This window comes from Microcaecilia unicolor, chromosome 11 (assembly GCF_901765095.1).
Source record: "Microcaecilia unicolor chromosome 11, aMicUni1.1, whole genome shotgun sequence".
NCBI lineage: Eukaryota > Metazoa > Chordata > Amphibia > Gymnophiona > Siphonopidae > Microcaecilia > Microcaecilia unicolor.
In genome coordinates this window covers 82,520,963-82,544,198 of record NC_044041.1, presented here as the reverse complement: position 1 = coordinate 82,544,198, position 23,236 = coordinate 82,520,963, and the positions used below count along the sequence as shown (strand labels likewise).

The window sequence follows — 23,236 nt, the reverse complement described above, 5'->3', positions numbered from 1 at the left end:
AAACCTATATACTTGCCTGTTTCACCCGAAGTAAATTGTACTATCAGAAAGAGAAAATTGCACAAAGTATCATTCTCATGTTATTATTTCAATTCTATTAACATAAATTTGATAACTTATATTTAAAATATTATTATACTTATCTGATAAATGTTTCCTTGTTGAAAGTTCTAGATTGTTTTGTTCTTTCTGCAAATAGACATTTGAAAAGAGTAATAAATATTTAATTTATCTGCTTAACTCATTTACATCTCTGAGTTACATTTTCTTAGAAAACTTTCCTACTCTGTTAGAAATAGAGTTACGGGGTTAGTTTAAATTTGTGTATTTCATTCCTCGTTTGTGTAATCTCACCTGAGGTATCTGAACTGGGTAAGTAGGGTGAGTCTAAAACTCTTGAGGGTAAGGTCACATTAAGTGATCATGTCTCTGTTCTGTGGTTGTTTTGTGAACAGGATACTTACAGCTATGGGCGCGCTGTGTCTACAAGCGGCTATGAGAATAAGCAGTATTATCAGCCAGCTGCCTCTCAGTCTCAGCACACAACCACAGATTCCTACTACCAGTCAGGTAAATGAAAAAGGACATTGGTTGGGGGAGGGGGTGGGGGGGATGAGTGACAGCATCAGTTACTATGCCTCCACAGTAGATTACACTTCAGCTATCTAGTTGCAATGTACTTCCTTGGGCTGAGGTACTCCTTTGTGTTTCTTATATATGTTTAAAAAAATGTTATCTCTTGAAGATTTTAGGCCCCTAGTCGAGCACTATAATTTTCCCAGCAGTATAATGGAAGCATGTGTGTTATTTTATTTTTATTTTATTTTGTTACATTTGTACCCCGCGCTTTCCCACTCATGGCAGGCTCTATACGGCGGGCAATGGAGGGTTAAGTGACTTGCCCAGAGTCACAAGGAGCAGCCTGTGCCGGGAATCAAACTCAGTTCCTCAGTTTCCCAGGACCAAAGTCCACCACCCTAACCACTAGGCCACTCCTCCGCACGTCTGTGGGAAGCAGATGGCTCCAAAGAGTTTTCTGAAGAAACGTTTATAACTGCAATATGATTAATATGCTGTCCTCCCCAAAGGAGTTAATGAGCAAGATTATGTAGAGTGATGTGAAAAAGATTTCCCTCCTTCCGATTTCCCATATTCCTCAGCAATCCTCCAGACCGTTCAAGACGCTTGGGTTATGCACTCCTACCAGCAGAGGGAGACTGAGAACACTAAAACTTCTTATACAAGTAGCCTGTGCAGACCTACTAACCAGTATTTTCTCAGTCTCAGCAGAGGGTAGATGTGTGCAGCCTGTGCAGTGTACTCAGTCTGGTAGGCCTGTTTGGGGTTTCTAGGTTGGGTTGTAAATGTTAGAGAAACCACACTTGGATCTCTATTACAGGGTGTAAGTCCTAAGGGGCTTCTTATTCCCTGTGGCGGGTCCCTCCTTGTGTGCTCTTCCTCTGGAGGACTGCTCGTTCTGTACCCTTGAGGCGTTTAGGCATCAGCAACGAGGTTTAAAAAAAAAAAGTTTTTAAAAGGCGGCTATTTGGCTGTTCTTGTGGCAGTCCAGAGATAAAACGTCTTCAAGGGTGTTCTTGCCTTAGGCGGTTTTGCTTATTAGTCTGTTAGAGCACAAAGCAACTGTTTTGTTTTATTGTGTTTGTGGCCATTATGTCTAAGCTGGCGAGGTGTCGGTTTTGCGCGAAGCGCGTCGTTGAAGTGAAAGGTGGCCAATGTAAATTTTGTGGGGAGCCTACGTTGTCAGCGCTGTTGCCCCCCATGCTTTCCCCTGAGTCGGCGGAGGTGTTAGGCGGCGGCGATTTGACCGCACATTCTGGGCTGGCAATGGCGGGGCCGGTTTTTGCGGGAAACGCGGCCATTTTGGCTGCGCGTCCCGGGTCGGCCTCGACAGAGCCGTTTTTTGGCAGGAAGTGCGGCCCTTTTGGCCGCGCATTCTGTACCGGTGCCGGGAGACCCGTGTGTGGTGGGAAGCGCGCCTAGTTTAGCCGCGGATCACGGGATGGACCTGCCGCCTCGGGAGTGAGGGGGATCCATCGCGGAGACTGCGGGAAGTGTTGTTGGGGTCTTCAGCAGCGTCGGGGGGAGGGGGTCTGGTTTCCCCCCTGAGTTTGTTTGGTCTCTGTATAATCCTGGAGAACCGGCCCCTCTCAGGCTGTTTGTTCCCCGGAGGCTGCTAGCTCAGTGGGAGTTAAGCGCCGCGGGTGGATATTTCGGAGCCTATGGAGATACTTTCTCTGCCCGGTCGGAAGTTTGGAGTGACCCAGGAGAGGAGGATCTCTTAGATGAGTCTGAGGCTCAGGATGGGCTAAGGCCTGGGGAAGATTCTTCATTGGTTCGCATTTTTCATAAGGAGGAGTGTTAGAGCTCATGATCAGGTGATCTCTACTTTGAAGTTTGCTCCGGCGGCCACTCCCTCTGCGGAGGGACCCCAGGTAGATCCCTTGGTTAAGGGGATTCGGAGAGCCTCCTATTTCTTTGCAATGAATTCAGACATTAGAGACATGGTTTTTCAGGAATGGTCTGTGCCGGAGGATGCTTGTAAGGTGTCTAGGGCTATGGCGTGGCTGTATCCCTTGCCTCCAGAAGTTTTGGCCCTGCTGAAACCGCCTACTGTGGATGCGGTGGTGCGGCGGTTACTAAGGCTACGGCCATTCCAGTGGATGGCGGTACAGCCTCTACGGATCCTCAGGATAGGAAGCTAGAGTCCTTTCTGAGCGCAGCTTTGATTTGTCGGCTTTGGCCTTGCAAGCCTCGGTGTATGGGGGCTTGGTAGCCAGAGCTTGTTTCCGTTGGGCGGAGAAGCTCTTGATGAACCTGCGTTAGATAGGATTGGTTTGGTTCAGGACCTGGCCAAATGGAGTGGTGGTCTTCGTTTTTGGCGGACACCCATTATGATTTGCTAAGGGCTTCGGCTAGAATAGGGCTCTGGCAGTGATGGCTCGCAGGGCTCTTGGGCTTAGGGGGCTGGGTGACAGATATGGCCTCTAAAGCAAAGTTGTGTTCTCTACATTTCAAAGGTTCTATGTTGTTTGGAGAGGACTTGGATAAACTGATGAGTGGTCTTGGGGATATCAAGGTCTCCCGGTTGCGGAGTTTACGACTAAGGTGGCTAGTCGGCGTTGGTTCGGCTAGAGGTCGGTTTAAGGATGCGAGGCGTTACAGGCCGGGCAGATTTGTCTCTCCTTCTAAAAGCCGGTTTTTCCAGCGGACGCAGTCCTTTGAGGGGGTCGTCGAGGCGGCCGGGACTCCTCCGGAGGTGCCCCGGGGAAATGGTAATAAGTCCTCCTTATGAAGGTGTGCGGGTCCAGCCTCTGGTGAAGGTCGGGGCACGACTTCGTCTGTTTTATCAGGGGTGGACCCAAATTATTTCAGATCAGTGGGTGCTGGAGGTCGTTCTCGAGTCAAGTTAAGGGCTATCAGGAGACTCTGGGTCGCTTAATCCCGTTGGGAGCTGTTGGTACCCGTCCTCAGCCACGAGCAGGGAATGGGTTGGTTATTCCATTACTTTGTGATCCGAAGAAGGAGGACCAGTTTCGACCATTTTAGATCTGAAGAGGGTCAATGGGGCGCTCAAGGTGCCATCCTTCCGCATGGAGACTCTGCGCTCGGTCATAGTGGCTGTTCGTCAGGGAGAATTTCTCTGTCACTGGATCTCACGGAAGCGTATCTGCACGTGCTGATTCAAGAGGCCCATCAGCGTTTCTTCGTTTTGCTCTTTTAGGAAGGCACTTTCGTTCTGTGCTCTGCCTTTTGGGTCTGGCAACGGCTCCACGCACCTTCTCCAAGATAATGGTGGTGGTAGCAGCGGCTTTGCGGAGGCAGGGAATTCTGGTGCATCCGTATCTGGACGACTGGTTGATCTGGGTGAAGTCTCGGGCTCACAGTGTGGCGGCGATGGCTCAGGTAGTCAGCGTTTCTGGAATCGCTTGATGGGTAGTGAATGTAGTCAAAAGTCAGTTGATCCCATCGCAGAGTCTGGAGTACTTTGTAGTGCGGTTCGACACAGCAATGGATCGTGTTTTTTCTGCCGGATTCTCGGATCGCCTCTCTTCAGCAGCAGGTCCAGCTGTTAATGTCCGTTCAGAGTCATAAGTACATAAGTAATGCCATACTGGGAAAAGACAAGGGTCCATCGAGCCCAGCATCCTGTCCACGGACAGCGGCCAATCCAGGCCAAGGGCACCTGGCAAGCTCCCAACGTAACAAACATTCTATACATGTTATTTCCTGGAATTTTGGATGTTTCCAAGTCTGTTTAGTAGCGGTTTATGGACTTGTCCTTTAGGAAACCGTTCTTCAACCCCTTTTTTTAACTCTGCTAAGCTAACCGCCTTCACCACTTTCTCCGGCAACGAATTCCAGAGTTTAATTACACGTTGGGTGAAGAAAAATTTTCTCCGATTTGTTTTTAAATTTACTACACTGTAGTTTCATCGCATGCCCCCTAGTCCTAGTATTTTTGGAAGCGTGAACAGAAGCTTTCACATCCACCTGTTCCACTCCACTCATTATTTATATACCTCTATCATGTCTCCCCTCAGCGTCTCTTCTCCAAGCTGTATAGCCCTAGCCTCCTTAGTCTTTCTTCATAGGGAAGTCGTTCCCATCCCCGCTATCATTTTAGTCGCCCTTCGCTGCACCTTTTCCAATTCTACTATATCTTTCTTGAGATGCGGCGACCAGAATTGAACACAATACTCAAGGTGCGGTCGCACCATGGAACGATACAACGGCATTATAACATCCTCACACAGTCTGACGATTCAAATGTACCTTCAGGTTCTGGGTCTCATGGCAGCGACAATAGAGGTAGTACCATGGGCCAGGGCGCATATGCGTCAGCTTCAGGCGGCTCTGCTGCCCCGATGGTCTCCTCAGGTACACAGTTTGGAGTTGCAGTTGCCATTGAGGAGGGCTCCTCGGCGCAGTCTCCAGTGGTGGCTGTGCTCGGCCCATCTGAAAAAGGGCATGCCGTTGGAACCTCCTCATTGGATGATTCTGGTAACGGGATGCCAGTCTGCTGGGCTGGGAGCTCAGTGTCTCAGTTGGTCTGCGCAGGGGCGGTGATCGACGGAAGAAGCTCAGTGGTCTTTTTAACTGGTTTGAGACGAGGGCGATTTCGGCTAGCTCTGTTGGCGTTTCGCTCAAATGTGGTCGGAAAGGCGGTAAGAGTCATGGTCCGACAACTCGACAGCGGTAGCATATGTCAACCGGCAGGGCGATACAAAGAGTCCGCGGTTGGCAATCGAGACGGCTCTGCTCATGAGTTGGGCGGAAAGGCATATAGTGCAGGATTTCAGCGGCGCACGTGGCCGGGGTGCACAACATGAATGCGGATTTTCTAAGCAGACACATGTTGGACCCCGGAGAATGGTCTCTGCACCGGTCGGTGTTCGACCAGATAGTTCTAAAGTGGGGAATGCCAGTAGTGGATGTCATGGCGTCGGCACAGAATGCCCAGGTTTCTCGGTATTTCATTCGGCGTCGGGATCCGCAAGCGGAAGGGATCGATGCGTGGTCCTTTCGTGGCCTCAGCGGGTATTGCTGTACGTGTTTCCCCCGTGGCCCTTGATAGGTCGAGTCCTACAGAGGGTAGAATGTCATGCGGGTCCGGTGTTGTTGGTGGCTCCGAATTGGCCACGTCGGCCGTGGTTCGGGGATCTGATGCGCTTGTTAGAAGGCGAGCCTCTCCGGTTGGGGGGCTCAGTGCTGTTGTGTCAGGGTCCAATTGTCATGCCGGATCCGGCTCGGTTCTCTCTTATGGTGTGGCCCTTGAGAGGGAATGGTTGAGAAGGAAAGGGTTTTCCCCTCAGGTGATTCAGACGATGCTGCAGTCTCGCAAACGTTCGACGTCTTTGGCCTATGTGCGTGTGTGGCGCATATTTGAAGATTGGTGTGGGGACCGGGCATGTGTCCCTTCGACAGCTTCTGTGTCGTGCATTTTAGATTTCTTGCAGGATGGTTTTGAGAAGGGCCTTTCATTGTCATCTTTGAAGGTGCAGCTGGCTGCTTTGGCGTGTTTTCAGGGTAAGGTGCAGGGCAGGTCGGTTGCGTCTTCCCCGGATGTGATCCGTTTTTTTGAGGGAGGTGAAGCTGCTTCGTCCTCCTCAGCGGCCGGTAGTTCCTTAGTGGGGTCTTAATATCGTTCTTGACTCTTTGGCGGGTTCTCCTTTTGAGCCCTTGGAGTCTTGTTCGATAAAAGACCTTACTATAAAGGTGGTCTTTTTGGTAGCTATATAGTCGGCTTGCCGGATTTTGGAACTTCAGGCACTTTCATGTAGGCCTCCGTTTCTGTGGTTTTCTAAGGAAAAGGTTTCGCTGTGTCCAGTGCCTTCGATTTTGCCTAAGGTGGTATCCTCCTTTCATGTCAATCAGGTGATTTCGTTGCCGGTCTTGGAGGCCGGACGAGGGACGCTTCTCAGTGTCGTTGGCGAAATTGGATGTGCGCAGAGTGTTGAAGGTTTACTTGCGCAGGTCGGAGGAATTCAGGTCTTCGGACAGGTTATTTGTCCTTCATGGGGGGCCCAAGAAGGGAGCGGCTGCTTCTAAGGCATCTATAGCTCGGTGGTTGAAGGATGCCATCTCTTCTGCTACATATTGCATGGCCGTACGGTGCTGGTGGGGCTCAAGGCACATTCCACTAGGGGGATGGCAGCTTCTTGGGCAAAGAGTAGTTTTGTTCCACCGGTGGACATTTGTAGAGCGGCGGTGTGGTCCTCCCTGCATTCTTTTGTCAAACATTACAGAGTGGATGTACAGGCAAGGGAGAATGCCAGTTTTGGAGCTGCAGTCCTGTCCTCTGGGCTTCGCAGGTCCTACCCTTAGATGTGTTTACTGCTTTGGTACGTCCCAAGCGTCTTGAACGATCTGGAGGATTGCTGAGGAAGGTGAAATTAGGCCTTGCCTGCTAATTTTCTTTCCTCTAGATCCTCCAGACCGTTCAAGAGCCCACCCAGTGTATCGGACAGTTCAGGATGATATTTTCTTTAGACTTCAGTTGCTGATATTTCTAGTACATCCTGTGATTTGGTTCCTGGAGTTCTACTAAGGGCAGTTTGTGGTACCGTTTGTGCCCATCTGCAGTTGAATTCCCCGTCTTAAGGGGAGGAGATCTGAGTGTGGATTCAGTGGTTTTGTTTAGGTGGAGGTGTTTTGTTCCTCTGCTTGTTACAGTTTTACTGGTTAGTAGAAGGTCTGCACAGGCTACTTGTATAAGAAGTTTTAGCGTTTTTTAGTCTCCCTCTGCTGGTAGGAGTGCATAACCCAAGCGTCTTGAACGGTCTGGAGGATCTAGAGGAAAGAAAATTAGCAGGTAAGGCCTAATTTCACCTTAAAGAATATGTTCAATTTAACGATAATGGGGAGGTTATGCCGACTGTCTTGTGGGAGGGATTCAAATCGGTCATGCGAGGCCACTTAATAACATTGAGGGCACACGTATGGGAAATGTGGTATGGGGCAGAAATTGGTTTACATAGGCAACTGTTGTAGGTGGAGGCCCAGCTCCATAGAGGTGGAACCCGGCCTCCCTCTGAGGTACTAGATCGGATACGCAAAATTCACAATCAGATTTGCGACCTTGAACTTTCAGATTTGGTTGAAAAACTTCAACAGGCCCATCAGTCCCATTTTGAATTTGGAAACAGAGCTAGTCGGCTTTTGACCTACAAGCTTAGGCAGAAGGCTACTCGCAATGTGATTGCAGGTCTGCGAGATCAGGGAGGTGAGATTCACACGGAGCAGGAATACATAGAGACAGCTTTTAAAGATTATTACAAGATGCTATACACTCCAGAGGATTCGGAGGAGGCCATAGGGGAGTATCTCAAAAGACATTGAGCTACCCCAGATGCCTGAGAGTGTCAGTCAGATCTTGTCGCACCCTATTGAATTGGAAGAGATAGTTCAGGCCATTAGAAAGCTGCTTGTTGGCAAAGCTCCGGGTTCGGATGGGTTTTCTAACAATTTTACAGGGTTTTTGGGGAGCTTCTGGCGCCATTATTACTGAGCGTTTTCAACTCACTGGATTTAGACTCGATGCTCTCACCAACCTGGAATTTGGCTAACATCACGGTTATCCATATGCCGGGCAAAGACTCCCAACTGTGTAGTTCGTATAGGCCTATATCTCTTTTAGGGGTAGACTACAAAATATTTACAAAGATTTTAGCTGGGCGCTTGCAGAGATACCTTCCGTTCCTGATTCATGAGGATCAGGCGTGGTTTGTCCAGGGGCCACCAGATGTTTGATAATATTCGTAGAGCTCTCCAAATGATATCGCATGCGCAGGATACAAAATCCCCTCTCTGTATTTTATCTCTGGATGCAGAGAAAGCTTTGACCGAGTTAGCTGGCCTTTTCTTTTCACAGTGTTGTGGAAAAATCTGTATATCGGGGCAGTTTGTGAATTGGCTCCACTTGATCTATAAGACACCATCAGCTGCGGTGCGGATCAATGGGAAACTCTCAAAACCCTTCTTGTTGTAGAGAGGGACGCATCGGAGCTGTGCATTATCCCCTTTGCTGTTTGCCATAATAATGGAACCCCTTGCTATTAAGGTCCGAACGCATCCAGAGATTAGAGGTCCACGAATGGAGGGCAGGAAACCCGGGTTCTCCTTTTTTGGGATGATGTTCTGCTCATGCTGAGGGAGCCTCTAGTCTCTTTCCCACTGATTCAAGAAGTGATACAGGCTTATGGAATAGTTTCTGGGTTAGGATCAATTTTGATAAGTTAGAGGCCTTAGATATAAATCTCACTAGTCAGCAAAGATGTCCCTTCAGTCTCTCCACCCATTTCGCTGGGCGCCCCGATATGTCCGATACTTGGGGGTTAACATCCCCCGGCATCTTGAAGAGTATTTCAATTCAACTTCCCTGAACGGTACAGAGGCTTCTCAAGGGATCTGAATAGATGGAAAGGGATTAACCTTATCATGGAGAGGGAGGATCAGTGTGGTAAAATGGTTATGCTCCCAAAGATTATGTACCTATTCATGGCACTACCCTATCTTTTTGCCGAATAGCTTCCTACGAGGCCTGCAAAGAAAAATGTTCGCATTTATTTGGAAGGAAGAGGCCTCCGCGGATCCGTAGGGAGGTGATGTTACCAGGCCCAGGAGTCGTGGTGGATGGGGTTTCCCTCTTTCAGCCATATTATCATGCTGCTCACCTTTGAATATTAGCAACTGGCTGCAGGATACTGGGAAACTGTGGGCAAGGGTGGAACAGGGTGGATGGGACCTTTCACCCTGAGGGCAATACCCTGGTTGCCTGGAAAGACATTGAGAGAAATTATTAAAAGAAGCCCTCCCTTACTTCAGTGGCCCTTACAAACCTGGAGTAAGATTAGAGAAAAGTTCCTTCCTGGGCGCAAGTTTTATGTTTCAACGGTTTTTATTGAAAACAGTGTACACTTTTGTCAACATCAAATATTCAATATGTACAACCAGTCATGAAATTCCCTTCTAATCAACCATCAAACAAATCGGGCCTACTGCTTTCACTTTTTATTCCGTTTCTTCAATCCCCCCTCCCTTTCCCTGTTCCCCCCACCCCTAAAATTCCCCCCCCCTCTATTAACCCTCCTATTCTCTCCCTCCCCCGGAAAACTCACAATCATCTTAAAGAGGAACTGACCCACCCACAACTTCAATATAGTGTCTACAGCAACATAAGTACAAAACTCTTACCCTTAGCTGATAGGGTATCTATATATTTTCCCCAGATCTTCAAAAACTGATTCTTTCGTTTTGGGGATCCTCTGGCTTCTCTTGCCTCCCACATCAGAAGCTGGTGCACCATATTCCGCCAGTGCCAAAATTCTGGTACAGCCTCTGAAGTCCAATTTTGAAGTATACATTTCTTTGCCAGAAGACATCCCTTACGAAAAAATAATGTTTCCTCTGAGGTATTTCCTCTAAATGACCCATAGATATCCAGTAACATCTGTGAGGGGGTTCCTATTATTTCACAAGACAGCAGGTTTGAAAGATAGTTGGCCACTCTGGACCAGAAGCCCTGTATGGCTTCACAGCTCCAAAATGCGTGATAGAATGTGTTTTCTGCGATTTTGCATCGCAAGCATATTGCATTTTGTGTTCCCCCAAATTTTGCTAGTTGAACTTGTGTGAAGTAGGCTCTATGAAGTACTCGAAATGCACATTCCCGATATTGGGCTCCACTAACTAAGTTTGCAATACCCTTCACTTGTCTGTTAATGTCCCAGTTGGGGAGGGCTATTCCCAAATCTTTCTCCCACCTTTCTTTAACTGTTTTCAAGTCTTTATTCATCCCCACTGACCCTAATGCCTTATAAACTTCAGAGACAGATGGTTCAGTATCTGAAATTTCCTCAAAGAATTCTTTCAACTTGGACCCTGACTTTTGTCTCAATTTCTCCCCATCTAAAGAATGTATAAAATGTTTCAGCTGGCAATAAGCAAAAGTGTCCCCCCATTGCATCGGCTCATTACCCAGTATTTGTTCTCACGATTTTATTTGCCCCTCAACTCCCATTATGTCTTCCAAATACATTATTCCTCTTTCCTCCCATCTTTTAAATACTGGATTCTCCAAGCCTGACACAAATTTAGGGTTCCCCCGAATGGTCATTAATTCCGTGACTTCAGTATCCACTTTCAGACATTTTCCCAAAAACTGCCACGCCTCACGCAGTGGCGTCAACAACAAACTTCGACTTAAATATCTAGGGATCAAAGATCTCTCCACTTGCAACAATGACACCAAGCGATATGGAGCATAGAATGCCTCTTCCATCTCTAGGGGGGTGTAATTATTCGATTCAAAAAGCCAATCTCTAATATGTCTCAGTAAACATGCCATATTATATAGTTTCACATTAGGCAAGCCTAGTCCCCCCTGTGACCAGCCCCCCCATAGCAGCTGGAATTTCATTTTCGCCTTTTTGTTCGCCCAGCAAAATCTCATTACCAGTCTGTAGAACTTCGTCAGACCTTTGTTCAACAGCCTAAGGGGAAGGGTTTGCATGACGTATAGCCAGCGAAGAAGAATTACCATACGTATGAGCCCCAAACGACCTATCAAAGAGAGTGGCAATGCTTCCCATTTTTTCCAGCTGTTGTTTAGTTTGCGCCAGAAGTTGTTTTATATTAAGTTTATAAAGGTCCCTAGTCTTCGTTGATAGCAAGATCCTAAATAGAGGAAGTGTCCCCTTGCCCACCGCAACGGGAAGATCCCTGGCCAATTTCTATTCATCTCTTCGTCAGCAGCCAGTGCCTCTGACTTTTCCAGATTTAACTCGAGACCAGAGAAATCCCCAAATCTTGAAATGATTCTAATAGAGCTGGCAACGATGTCTCTGGTCTCGTGATCACAACTAACAAGTCATCAGCAAAGGCTGCCAATTTGAATTTTACAGTACCCAAGGTACACCATGAATTTCTGCATTGGAATATACCTCTCTTATCAGTGGGTCCAAATACAATGCAAACAATAACGGTGACAAGGGGCAACCTTGACGAGTTCCTCTCTCTATCCTCACATTTTCTGAACAATTACCGTTCACCATCACTCTCGCTTTTGGTGAGGTGTAAAGAGATTTAACCGCTCCCAAAAACCATCCGTCAAATCCATATTTTCCCATTACTGTGAACAGAAACTCCCATTTCACACGGTCAAAGGCCTTTTCTGCGTCAAAGCTTACTATGAGTGCTGATCTATTTGCCCTACCAATCTGTTCCAAAGAGATTAGAATCCGCTTGAGATTCTTAGATACAGCTCGGCCTTTAACAAAACCCACCTGTGCTTCATGCACCAGTCTTGGCAACACCCGACTCATTCGTGTTGCCAGTATCTTTGCAAAAATTTTAACTTCACAGTTTAATAGTGATATGGGTCTATAAGACTCGGGTAAGTCACATCTCTCTTGGGTTTCGGGATTAATATGATACGAGCTATATTCAGTTGGTCTGGCAGTGACCCCTTCTCCACCCATTCATTATAGGCTTCCACCATTGGTGGCAGAATGGTCTCTCCCATCAATTTATAAAACTCTATTTTCAAACCATCCGGTCCAGGTGTTTTCCCTGATTGACTACTTCCAATGGCCCATCCCACCTCATCACTAGATATAGGGACATTGAGCTGGTCTCTCTCCCCATCAGTCAGTCTCGGAGAATCCAGATTGTCCAAATATAAAGTACTGTCAAGGCCTGAGTTATCCCTTTCTGCATATAATTGCTGGTAGAAGTTTTGAAAAATATCTCGGATTTCCGCGTCTGAATGGCATAGTTTACCTGTCTGATCTTTCAAGGCTGCTACTATGCGGGTAGCCTGTTTCCGAGCTATAAGTCGCGCCATCATCTTCCCACCCTTGCCCCCAAATTGTATAATTGAAATTATAGTAGGTTTGTGATTTCACCTCACGTTCATGGATCAGCGTGGTTAGCGTCACCCTGTGCCCCTAGGAGCTCCTTTCTAGTATGACTGGGCGCAAATTTTATAAACACATGTACCTTCGCTTTGCTCCCCAGTTTCGGCCGGGGACTCAGGACTCCGCGTATCGAGCATGGGAAGAGTTGGGGCTTTGTACACTGGGGCAGATGTGGGAGGAAGATAAAGCTGTAACTTGAAGAGCGTCGGCAAGAACATGGGTTGTCCCCGTTACAGGCTTTTCAATATTACCAAGTTAAGGATTTTATCAAGCGTAGAGCACAGGATGAACTCCGAATATCTGAGACGGGATTGAGGGGCGGTGGAGGAAGGGGTGGTATTTTGTGAATATATAAAGCCCTGCTATTGTTTGGGAACCCAGTTGAATATTATTTGTCGAAGTGGGAGACAGCTATGGGGGAGACATAGTGGAAGCAGACATTTAAATTTTTATTGCAAGTCTCAGTATCAAGTGCTATGATAGAGTGGGCACAAAATACTATGTGGCTGGTATTATACCCTGCACCGCTTAGCTAAAATGTTCCGCAAGGGGTCTGGCTTATGCTGGCAAGAATGTGGGTCAGTGGGAGATATGATACATATTTGGTGGACCTGTAAATATGCATAATGTTATTGGACAGCTGTTTTGAAATTCCTCTTTGAGGTAACAGCGGTGAGCTATCCTATGAAAATGGACCACTGCCTTTTGCATATTAAGCCATCGGGGAATTCGGAAGCCCATACATCGGTTTGCAACGCAGCTGTTTGTCGCAAGCAAATTGGTACTAGTGGCGGCATGGAAACAGCCATCCATCCCTGACCTACAAGCTATCATACGCAAATTGGACATCATTCACTTGTTATCTAAACTTACAGCCTTGCGTACGGGACGATTTACTCTCTACCACAAAATGTGGGAACAGTACGAGCGATGGTCATCCGCTTGAGACACCTCTGATATGTCACATAATGAGTTTTGAGGGGGGAGGGGATAGGAGTTTTCTAGGGATATGAAGGGGGGATGGGGTGGGGAGAGGTTGGGAGGGAGGAGCTAGGAGGGGTTAAGGGCTTTGAATTGTTCATAGGGATGCAATGATTTTTGGATTCTTTATTTCTTGTTAGATGTGGCAGTTTCCGCGTTAGATGTGACAATGAGGCTGATTTTGTTAAGTTTTAAATTGAAATTAATAAAAATACAATTAAAAAAAACCCCAAATTGCTCCCAGCTGCATAGCTCCCTTACCTTGTGTGCTGAGCCCCCCAACCCCCCCCCCCCCAAAAAAAAAACCCACCACTACCCACAACTCTACACCACTACCATAGCCCTTAGGGATGAAGGGAGGCACCTACATGTGGGTACACTGGGTTCTGGTGGGTTTTGAAGGGCTCACATTTACCACCACAAGTGTGGCAGGTAGGGGGGGGGGGGATGGGCCTGGGTCCGCCTGTCTGAAGTGCACTGGACCCACTAAAAACTGCTCCTGGGACCTGCATACTGCTGTCATGGAGCTGGGTATGACATTTGAGGCTGGCAAAAAATGTTTTTAACATTTTGTTTTGGGTGGGAGGGGGTTGGTGACCACTGGGGGAGTAAGGGGAGGTCGTCCATGATTCCCTCCGGTGGTCATCTGGTCAGTTCGGGCACCTTTTCGAGGCTTGGTCGTGAAAAGGGTGACGGTCCACAGCAGCCACAGGTTCTGGCCACCAGAGAGCGAGGTGAGCACAGACGTGGCACTCATTCTTACATCTCCCAGCACAGGCAGGGACTTGCAGAGGAACTCTCCACCCTTCTAAGGACCCATGCAGTCAAACTCGTTCCATCAGGGGAAGAAGGGTTGGGATTCTATTCCAGGTATTTCCTTGTGCAAAAGAAAACGGGGGATGCGTCCCATCCTAGACCTAAGGGCCTTGAACAAATTCCTAGTCCGATAAAAGTTCAGGATGGTTTCCCTGGGCACCCTTATTCCCATGATTCAGGGAGAACAACTGGCTATGCTCTCTGGACTAAAGGATGCTTACACACATATCTCGATACTCCAGCTCACAGGAAGTATCTTCGATTCCGGCTGGGAACATAACACTTCAGTACCGTGTACTGCCTTTTGACCTGACGTCTGCGCCCAAAGTGTTACAAAGTGTCTAGCAGTAGTCGCAGCGTCGCTATGCAGACTGGGAGTGCATGTGTTTCCTCATCTCGACAATTGGCTGGTGAAGAAAGAGCACCTCGGAGGACGGTGCTCTGGAGTCCATGCGAATGACTATTCAGGTGCTAGAGCTACTGGGGTTCATAATAAATTACTCCAAGTCCCATCTTACTCCTGTTCAAAAATTGGAGTTCATTGGAGCACTGCTGGACACGAGGACAGCTCGGGCTTATCTTCCCGAGACAAGGGCAGACAACCTCCTGTCCCTGGTGTCCACAGTTCGAGCGTCTCAGCAGGTCACAGCTCGGCAGATGAGACTTTTGGGGCACATGGCCTCCACAGTTCATGTAACACCCATGCAGGTCTATATATGTGATTAGCTCAATGGACCCTAGCTTCCCAGTGGTGTCAAGCTGTAGGGAATCTGTAGGATGTGATCCAATTGTCCACCAATTTTTGAAATTCTCTTCAGTGGTGGACAGTCTGGTCCAATTTGACCATGGGGCGACCATTCCAAATTCCTTAGCCACAAAAAGTGCTGACGACGGATGCATCCCTCCTAGGGTGGGGAGCTCGTGTAGATGGGCTTCACACTCAAAGTGCCTGGTTCTTCCGGGATACAGGTCTTCAGATCAACCTCCTGGAATTACGAGTGATCTGGAACGCTCTAAAGGCTTTCAGAGATCGACTGTCCAACCAAATCATTTGATTCGTGCCAAACGAACCTCATTGAGTTCTTTGATTGGGTGACAGGAGAATTGAATCATGGACGAGCTATGGACGTAATCTACTTAGATTTCAGCAAAGCTTTTGACACGGTTCCCCACAGGAGGCTCTTAAATAAACTGGATGGGCTGAAGATAGACCCGAAGTGGTGAACTGGATTAGGAACTGGTTGATGGACAGATGCCAGAGGGTGGTGGTGAATGGAATTCGCTCGGAGGAGCGAAAGGTAAGTAGTGGAGTGCCTCAAGGATTGGTGCTGGGGCCAATTCTGTTCAATATATTTGTGAGTGACATTGCCGAAGGGTTAGAAGGTAAAGTTTGCCTATTTGCGGATGATACTAAGATCTGTAACAGAGTGACACCCCGGAGGGAGTGGAAACATGAAAAAGGACATACGGAAGCTAGAAGAATGTCTAAGGTTTGGCAATTAAAATTCAATGCGAGAAAATGCAAAGTGATGCACTTAGGAAGTAGAAATCCACGGGAGACGTACGTGTTAGGCGGGGAGAGTCTGATAGGTACGGGCGGAGAGAGGAGAGGATCTTGGGGTGATAGTATCTGAGGATTTGAAGGCGATGAAACAGTGTGGACAAGGCGGTGGCAGTAGCTAGAAGGTTGTTAGGCTGTATAAAGAGAGGTGTGACCAGCAGAAGAAAGGGGGTGTTAATGCCCCTGAATAAGTCGTTGGTGAGGCCCCACCTGGAGTATTGTGTTCAGTTTTGGAGGCCGTATCTTGTTAAGGATGTAAAAGAATTGAAGCAGTGCAAAGAAAAGCTACGAGAATGGTATGGGATTTGCGTTACAAGACGTATGAGGAGAGACTTGCTGAACTAAACATGTATACTCTGGAGGAAAGGAGAAACAGGGGTGATATGATACAGACGTTCAAATATTTGAAAGGTATTAATCCGCAAACAAATCTTTTCCGGAGATGGGAAGGTGGTAGAACGAGAGGACATGAAATGAGATTGAAGGGAGGCAGACTCAAGAAAAATGTCAGGAAATATTTTTTCATGGAGAGAGTAGTGGATGCTTGGAATGCCCTCCCGCGGGAGGTGGTGGAAATGAAAACGGTAACGGAATTCAAACATGCGTGGGATAAGCATAAAGGAATCCTGTGCCGAAGGAATGGATCCTCAGGAGCTTAGTCAAGATCGAGAGGCGGGGCTGGTGGTTGGGAGGCGGGGATAGGGCTGGGCAGTCTTATACGGTCTGTGCCAGAGCCGGTGGTGGGAAGCGGGACTGGTGGTTGGGAGGCGGGGATGGTGCTGGACAGACTTGTACGGTCTGTGCCAGAGCCGGGGTTGGGAGGCAGGGCTGGGGAGGTGAGGATAGTGCTGGGCAGACTTATACGGTCTGTGCCTCTGCCAGAGCCAGTGGTTGGGAGGTGGGGTTGGTGGTTGGGAGGCGGGGATAGTGCGGGGCAGACTTATACGGTTTGTGCCCTGAAGAGCATAGGTACAAATCAAAGTAGGGTATACACAAAAAGCAGCAAATATGAGTTATCTTGTTGGGCAGACTGGATGGACCGTGCAGGTCTTTTTCTGCCGTCATCTACTATGTTACTATGTTACTATGATTCAAACAGACAATCAGGTTGCGATGTACTACACCACAAGCAGGAGGGTACCGGATCTCGCCCTCTGTGTCAGGAAGCTGTCCAGATGTGGCTTTGGGCACGCATATCCAAGCCACTTATCTGGCGGGTGTAAACAACAGTCTGGCCGACAGACTGAGCATAGTAATGCGATCTCACAAGTGGTTGCTGAATATGGGCATAGCCCGCAAGATCTTACGAGTGTGGGGCACCCCCTCAGTGGATCTTTTTGCCACCCAAATCAGGTCCCTCAGTTCTGTTTCAGGTTTCAGGCTCACGACAGACTAGCATCAGATGCCTTTCTCCTTCATTGAGGAACAGGCCTTCTGTATGCGTGCCCTCCCATACCTCTAGTAGGGAAGACTTTGCTGAAACTCATGCAAGACTGCGGAACCATGATCGTGATCGCACCCTTCTGGCCGTGTCAGATTTGATTCCCTCTTCTTCTGGAGTTGTCCTCCGAGGAGCTGTGAAGATTGGAGTGTTTTCCAACCCTCATCATTCGGAACAAGGGGTCGCTTCTACATCCCAATCTCCAGTCTCTGGCTCTCACAGCCTGGATGTTGAGACCTTAGAATTCACCTCCTTGGGTCTTTTGGAGGGTGTCTCCCGAGTCTTGCTTCCAGGAAAGATTCCACTAAGAGGTGTTACTTTTTCAAATGGAGGAGGTTTGCCGTCTGGTGTGACTTCAAGGCCCTAGATCTCTTGTCCTATCCAGACCCTGCTTGAATACCTTCTACACTTCTTAGAGTTTGGTCTCAAGATCAACTCCGTAAGGGTTCACCTCAGCGTAATCAGTACTTATCATTGGGTGGTGTACCATCTCTGGACAGCCTTTAGTTCGCTTCATGGAGGTTTGCTTCTGTCAAAGCCCCCTGTCAAACCTCCACCAGTGTCATGGGATCTCAATGTTGTTCTCACCCAGCTAATGAAAGCTCCTTTTGAGCCACTGAATTCCTGCCATCTGAAGTACTTGACCTGGAAGGTCATTTTCTTGATGGCTGTTACTTCAGCTCGTAGGGTCAGTGAGCTTCCGGCCCTAGTAGTGGATGCACCTTATGTAAGTTTCATAATAACAGAGTAGTCCTCCGCATGCACCCTAAGTTCCTGCCCAAGGTAGTGTCGGAGTTCCATCTGAACCAGTCGATTGTCTTGCCAACATTTTTTCCCCCGTCTTTATGCTCACCCTGGCGAAAGCAGTTTGCACACCTTGGACTGCAAGAGAGCATTGGCCTTTTACGTGGCGCGAACGAAGCCTTTCAGACAGTCTGCCCAGTTGTTTGTTTCTTTCGATCGATCCCAACAGGAGACGAGTCGCCATCGAGGAACACGCACAATCTCCAATTGGCTAGCAGATTGCATTTCCTTCACTTATGCCCAAGCTGGGCTGACTCTGGAGGGCTCTGTCACGGCTCATAATGTTGGAGCCATGGCTGCGTCAGTGGCTTACTTAAAGTTAGCCTCCATTGAAGAGATATGCAAGGCTGCAACGTGGTCTTCAGTCCACGCATTCACATCTCACTACTGCCTTCAGCAAGATACCCGACGCAACAGTCTTTTTTTGGGCAGTCAGTGCTGCAGAATCTGTTTGGGGTTTAGGATCCAACTCTACCCCCCTAGGCCCATTTTATTCTGTTCCAGGCTGCACACTCGGCTAGCTGTATATAGTTTCAAGTTAACTTATGTTAAGTCCTCGCTGTTGCGAGGCCCAATTGACCAATGTTTGTTGTTTTGAGTGAGCCTGGATGCTAGGGATACACTACGTGTGAGAATAAGCAGCCTGCTTCTCCTTGGAGAAAGCGAAGATACTTAACTGTAACAGGTATTCTCTGAGGACAGTAGGCTGATTATTCTCACATTCCTTCCCACCTCCCCTTTGGATTTGTTTTTTGATTTAACTGAGGTACGCTCGCGCAGCGGGCAGGAAGTCAGTCTGTGCATCTGCGATGTGTGTTGCACGCGCGCCAGAAGACTAGCAAAGTTTTTTGTCTTTGCTATGGCAAAATGCCGGTTCCCGGGCCGATGCAGATGTCGACCCATGTGTGAGAATAATCAGCCTACTGTCCTCGGAGAATACCTGCTGCAGGTATGTATTTTCGCTATTGTGTTTAAAGATCAGAAACCATTCAGTGTAACATATGCAATAATTGGTGTGTGTGGGGGTGGAATCTTAACATCATTGTCTAGGAAGTCTTAAGACATCTCTACAACCAATTCTTAGGTTGGGATTTTTCTGTGTATGTGCTATTTGCATTGTTTCATCATAGAAGACTATTACTGTAGAAAGCCTGGTTTCTGCAAAGTATTTATAATATGCCAAAAAAATGACGGTAATGTTAGTTTTCCTCATTATCCCTCCAGACCAGTCAAGTTGTGTGGGTATACTCTCTCTTTCTAGCAAATGAGACTGATAACTGTGGCCCATTGGGTTAAAAAGGCTATAGCGTCAACGTATATTGTGTGGTAGTGTCTTTGCCCACCGTTTTGAAAGCTCACTGTACAAGAGGTCAGGTTTCCTAATGGGTAGGACATGGGCAGCTTCATGGTCACTGTTGCATTTCTTTGTATGACACTGTAGACTGGACATGCAGGCGCACCATGATGGGCCTTTGGGACTAGCATGTTGGCAGCAGGCTTGTCTGGCTCCTTCTCTTGGTAGATACTGTTTTAGTGTTTTCCATATGTTTTTTGTACTGGTCTGGAGGGACAATGAGGAAGGAGAAATTAGAGGTGAGCCGGTTGATATTGTATATCTGGATTTTCAAAAGTAATTTGACAAAGTACCTCATGAAAGACTCCAGAGGAAATTGGAGAGTCAAGGGATAGAAGGTAGTGTCCTATTGTGGATTAAAAGCTGGTTAAAAGATAGAAAACAGAGAGTAGGGTTAAATGGTCAGTATTCTCAGTGGAGAAGGGTAGTTAGTAGGGTTCCCCAGGGGTCTGTGCTGGGACCGCTGCTTTTTAACATTTATAAATGACCTAGAGATGGGAGTAACTAGTGAGGTAATTAAATTTGCTGATGACACAAAGTTATTCAAAGTTGTTAAATCGCAAGAGGATTGTGAAAAATTACAAGAGGACCTTACGAGACTGGGAGACTGGGCATCCAAATGGCAGATGATGTTAATGTGAGCAAGTGCAAGGTGATGTATGTGGGGAAAGAGAACCTGAACTATAGTTACATGATGCAAGGTTCTACATTAGGAGTCACCGATCAGGAAAGAGATCTAGGTGTCATTGTTGATGATTTGTTGAAACCCTCTGCTCAATGTGCGGCGGCGGCTAAGAAAGCAAATAGAATGTTAGGTATTATTAGGAAAGGAATGGAAAACAAAAATGAGGACGTTATAATGCCTTTGTACTGCTCCATGGTGTGACTGCACCTTGAATACTGTGTACAGTTCTGGTCACTGCATCTCGAAAAAGATATAGTGGAATTAGAAAAGATACAGAGAAGGGCAATGAAAATGATGAAGGGGATGAGATGACTTCCCTAAGAGGAAGGGCTAGAGTGGCGAGGGCTCTTCAGTTTGGAGAAAAGATGGCTGAAGGGAGATATAATAGAGGTCTATAAAATGAGTGAATGGGTAGACATGAATCACTTGTTTACTCTTTCCAAAAGTACTAGTACTAGAGGACACACAATGAAGTTACAAAGCAGTAAATTTTAAACAAATCGGAGAAAATATTTCTTCACTAAATCAATGTGTAATTAAATTCTGGAATTTGTTGCCAGAGAATGTTGTAAAAGCAGTTAGCTTAGCGGGGTTTTAAAAAAGGTTTGGCTAGCTTCCTAGGGGGAAAATTCACTGCTTATTTCTAGGCTAAGCAGCATAAAATTTACTGTTTTGGGGCCTTGCCAGGTACTTGTAACCTGGATTGGCCGTTGTTGGAAACAGGATGCTGGTTTTTATGGACCTTTGGTCTGTCCCAGTATGGCAACACTTATTACTTATCTACTAGCTTTCTTTTCTTGAGTCCCTCCAAATCGGTCCAGAATCTGTGTGCAATAGATTGGAGAGGTTGAAGAAGGGTTTTCTTAAGTTAGGAAGGTTAGTCTTGCTAGGCTCTGTTTGCTCCTGTCCACACTGTGCTTTTTATACTATGTCCTTTTCATTGTTGATTGAGGATATGGATGTTAGTTGTCTTACATTTTTTGCCCGTGGGTTTTGAGAGGAAATTATTGATTCATTGCTTTGTTAGAAAAATACTGGCTTATTGACCCCTTAGAGAAAAATTACACTGGCTCCCACTAACAGACCGAATTACATTCAGGGTATGCACCTTGGCTCATAAGATCATCCACAGAGAGGCCCCGATATATATGTCAGACCTTATAGACCTGCCAGCAAGGAACACAAAAAGTTCTTCACGCACCTTCTTAAACCTCCATTACCCCAACTGTAAGGGACTTAAATACAATCATTATATGCATCCAGTTTCTCCTACATCTGCGCGCAACGTTGGAATGCACTACCGAATGCCTTAAAAACTAAACACAATCTGCCAGCCTTCTGGAAGTTACTGAAAACTAACCTATTTAACGAGACTTATAATAATTACAACTGTATTAGAACTAATCAACAATGAACTCCTTAATTTGGTTACTTTAATCAAACTGTTATAATTTAACGCTATACCTTATCTTACATTCTGCATATCTGATATGTATTAATTATTCTCCGAGGACAAGTAGGCTGATATTCTCACGTGTGGGTGACGTCGACGTCATGTTGGCCCCGGAGGATTTTCAGGAAAAATCTCTGGAAGTCTCTTCTGGAGCGTTCCACCGCGCTTGGCGTTCGTACTACGCGCACGTAGTTCCCGCCGTCACGCGGTCACACTCCTCAGTTTCTTCTTTTTCGCGTCTGAGGAGACACAGAGTTCTTTTGCGCTTCGCGTTTCTTCTGGTTCCTGGAGAAGAAGTTTCTTCTTTTTTCTCGGCCTTTCGGCTAAGTGCGAGTATATTCTGTTGTGCTATATTAAAAAAAAAAAAAAGTTCCTTTACTTTTCTAGTTACTTATTCCTTTCTTGGTAAGTTTCCTTCATTTCTTCGTTGCAACCATTTTTAGGCCGCTCGGTCGGGTTTTCTTCCCTTTTTTGTTGTGTCTATTTTTCTGACACAATCGCGTTTTTTGATTTCGCGGACGCTATTTTCCCCGCCATGTCATCAAAGACGCCCAGCGGCTTCAAACCATGTACCCGCTGCAACCGGACCATCTCGGGCACTGATCCGCAAGCCTGGTGCCTTCAGTGCATTGGGCCCGACCATTGCCCAGAGAGTTGCAAGTTGTGTCTTCAGATGAAGAAGCGCTCCCAGGTCTCGAGAGAAGCTCAGAGAGAGAAAGCTTTTTGGGTCCGGTGCCTCGGCGGCGCCATCGGTACCGAGGTCGACTGTTGCATCGGCGTTGGGAGACCGGGTAAAGGCTGCCAAAAGACCGATGCACGCTGGGAGCAGTGATACATCGAGTGGGTCTCCACCTGCTTTGGCGCCTCCTGCTTTACAGGCCCCCCGGGACCGACCTGTATCGGACCCGGCCCCGAGGAGGCGTGTGGATTCCACGTCCTCCTCACCGGTACCGAGGAGTCTCGATGACGGGCATCAGGTGAAGGTCAAGAAGCACTGTCATTGTTCTCCTTCTCGACATGGTACCGGGAGCTCCGGGTAGTCGAAGCATTCGGCACCCAAGAAGCGTTGATGCCGAGAGGATCGCTCTCCCTCTGTGATGGACGTGTCGTCGCGACGGTCGTCTGGCAGCCCGGTACCGGCTCCCCAACTCCTACAGGTTCTGCCTCCGAAGCCCACACCGGCACCGCAGCCTTCCTCGACAGCTTCTCTTGATGAGCGCATCAAGGCTTTGTTTCCCCATTTTATGGAAGCAGTGCTGCACCAATTGAGTCCAGCACCGGAGGTACCTGTACCATCGGTGCCGGAGGCTCCTGCGGTGCCTAGCCTTTGCCTGTGGTGAGGTCTCCTTCTCCGGCACGCTTGCGGTACCAGAGTCGGCAGCCACCCGGGCGACTCTCCATTGTCGTTGGTGGAGGATGCTTCATCGGAGTCTCTAAGGGAGTCTACTTCTCGACACCGTCATCGAGGTCATTGTACCTCCACGTCGAGACGGGCTCGGAATCCGGGCTGCTCTTTCTGAGCTTTTGGCTCCATCCGATGATGGCTCATCTGATGATGATGACAGCTTGGAGTTTTCTGTGCTTGAGGACTCTCTAGGTCTTCCACTGATTCAACTCCCTCACCTCAGAAGCAGCTCTCCCCTCCGGAAAGTTTGTCTTTCTCCTCTTTAGTGCGGAAAATGTCTGAGGTCATTCCCTTCCCTG

General features: G+C 47.6%; 1 protein-coding gene across 2 annotated transcripts in view; it reads left to right on the top strand.

Moving 5' to 3' along the window:
- Positions 1-23,236, top strand: part of ZFR2 (zinc finger RNA binding protein 2) — a 324,672-nt gene that overhangs the window by 91,837 nt on the left and 209,599 nt on the right. For both annotated transcript variants that reach the window (XM_030220048.1, XM_030220047.1), the window contains exon 3: positions 456-570. In XM_030220048.1, the coding sequence (XP_030075908.1) occupies positions 456-570 (115 nt within the window). The remainder of the gene's footprint in view (positions 1-455; positions 571-23,236) is intronic.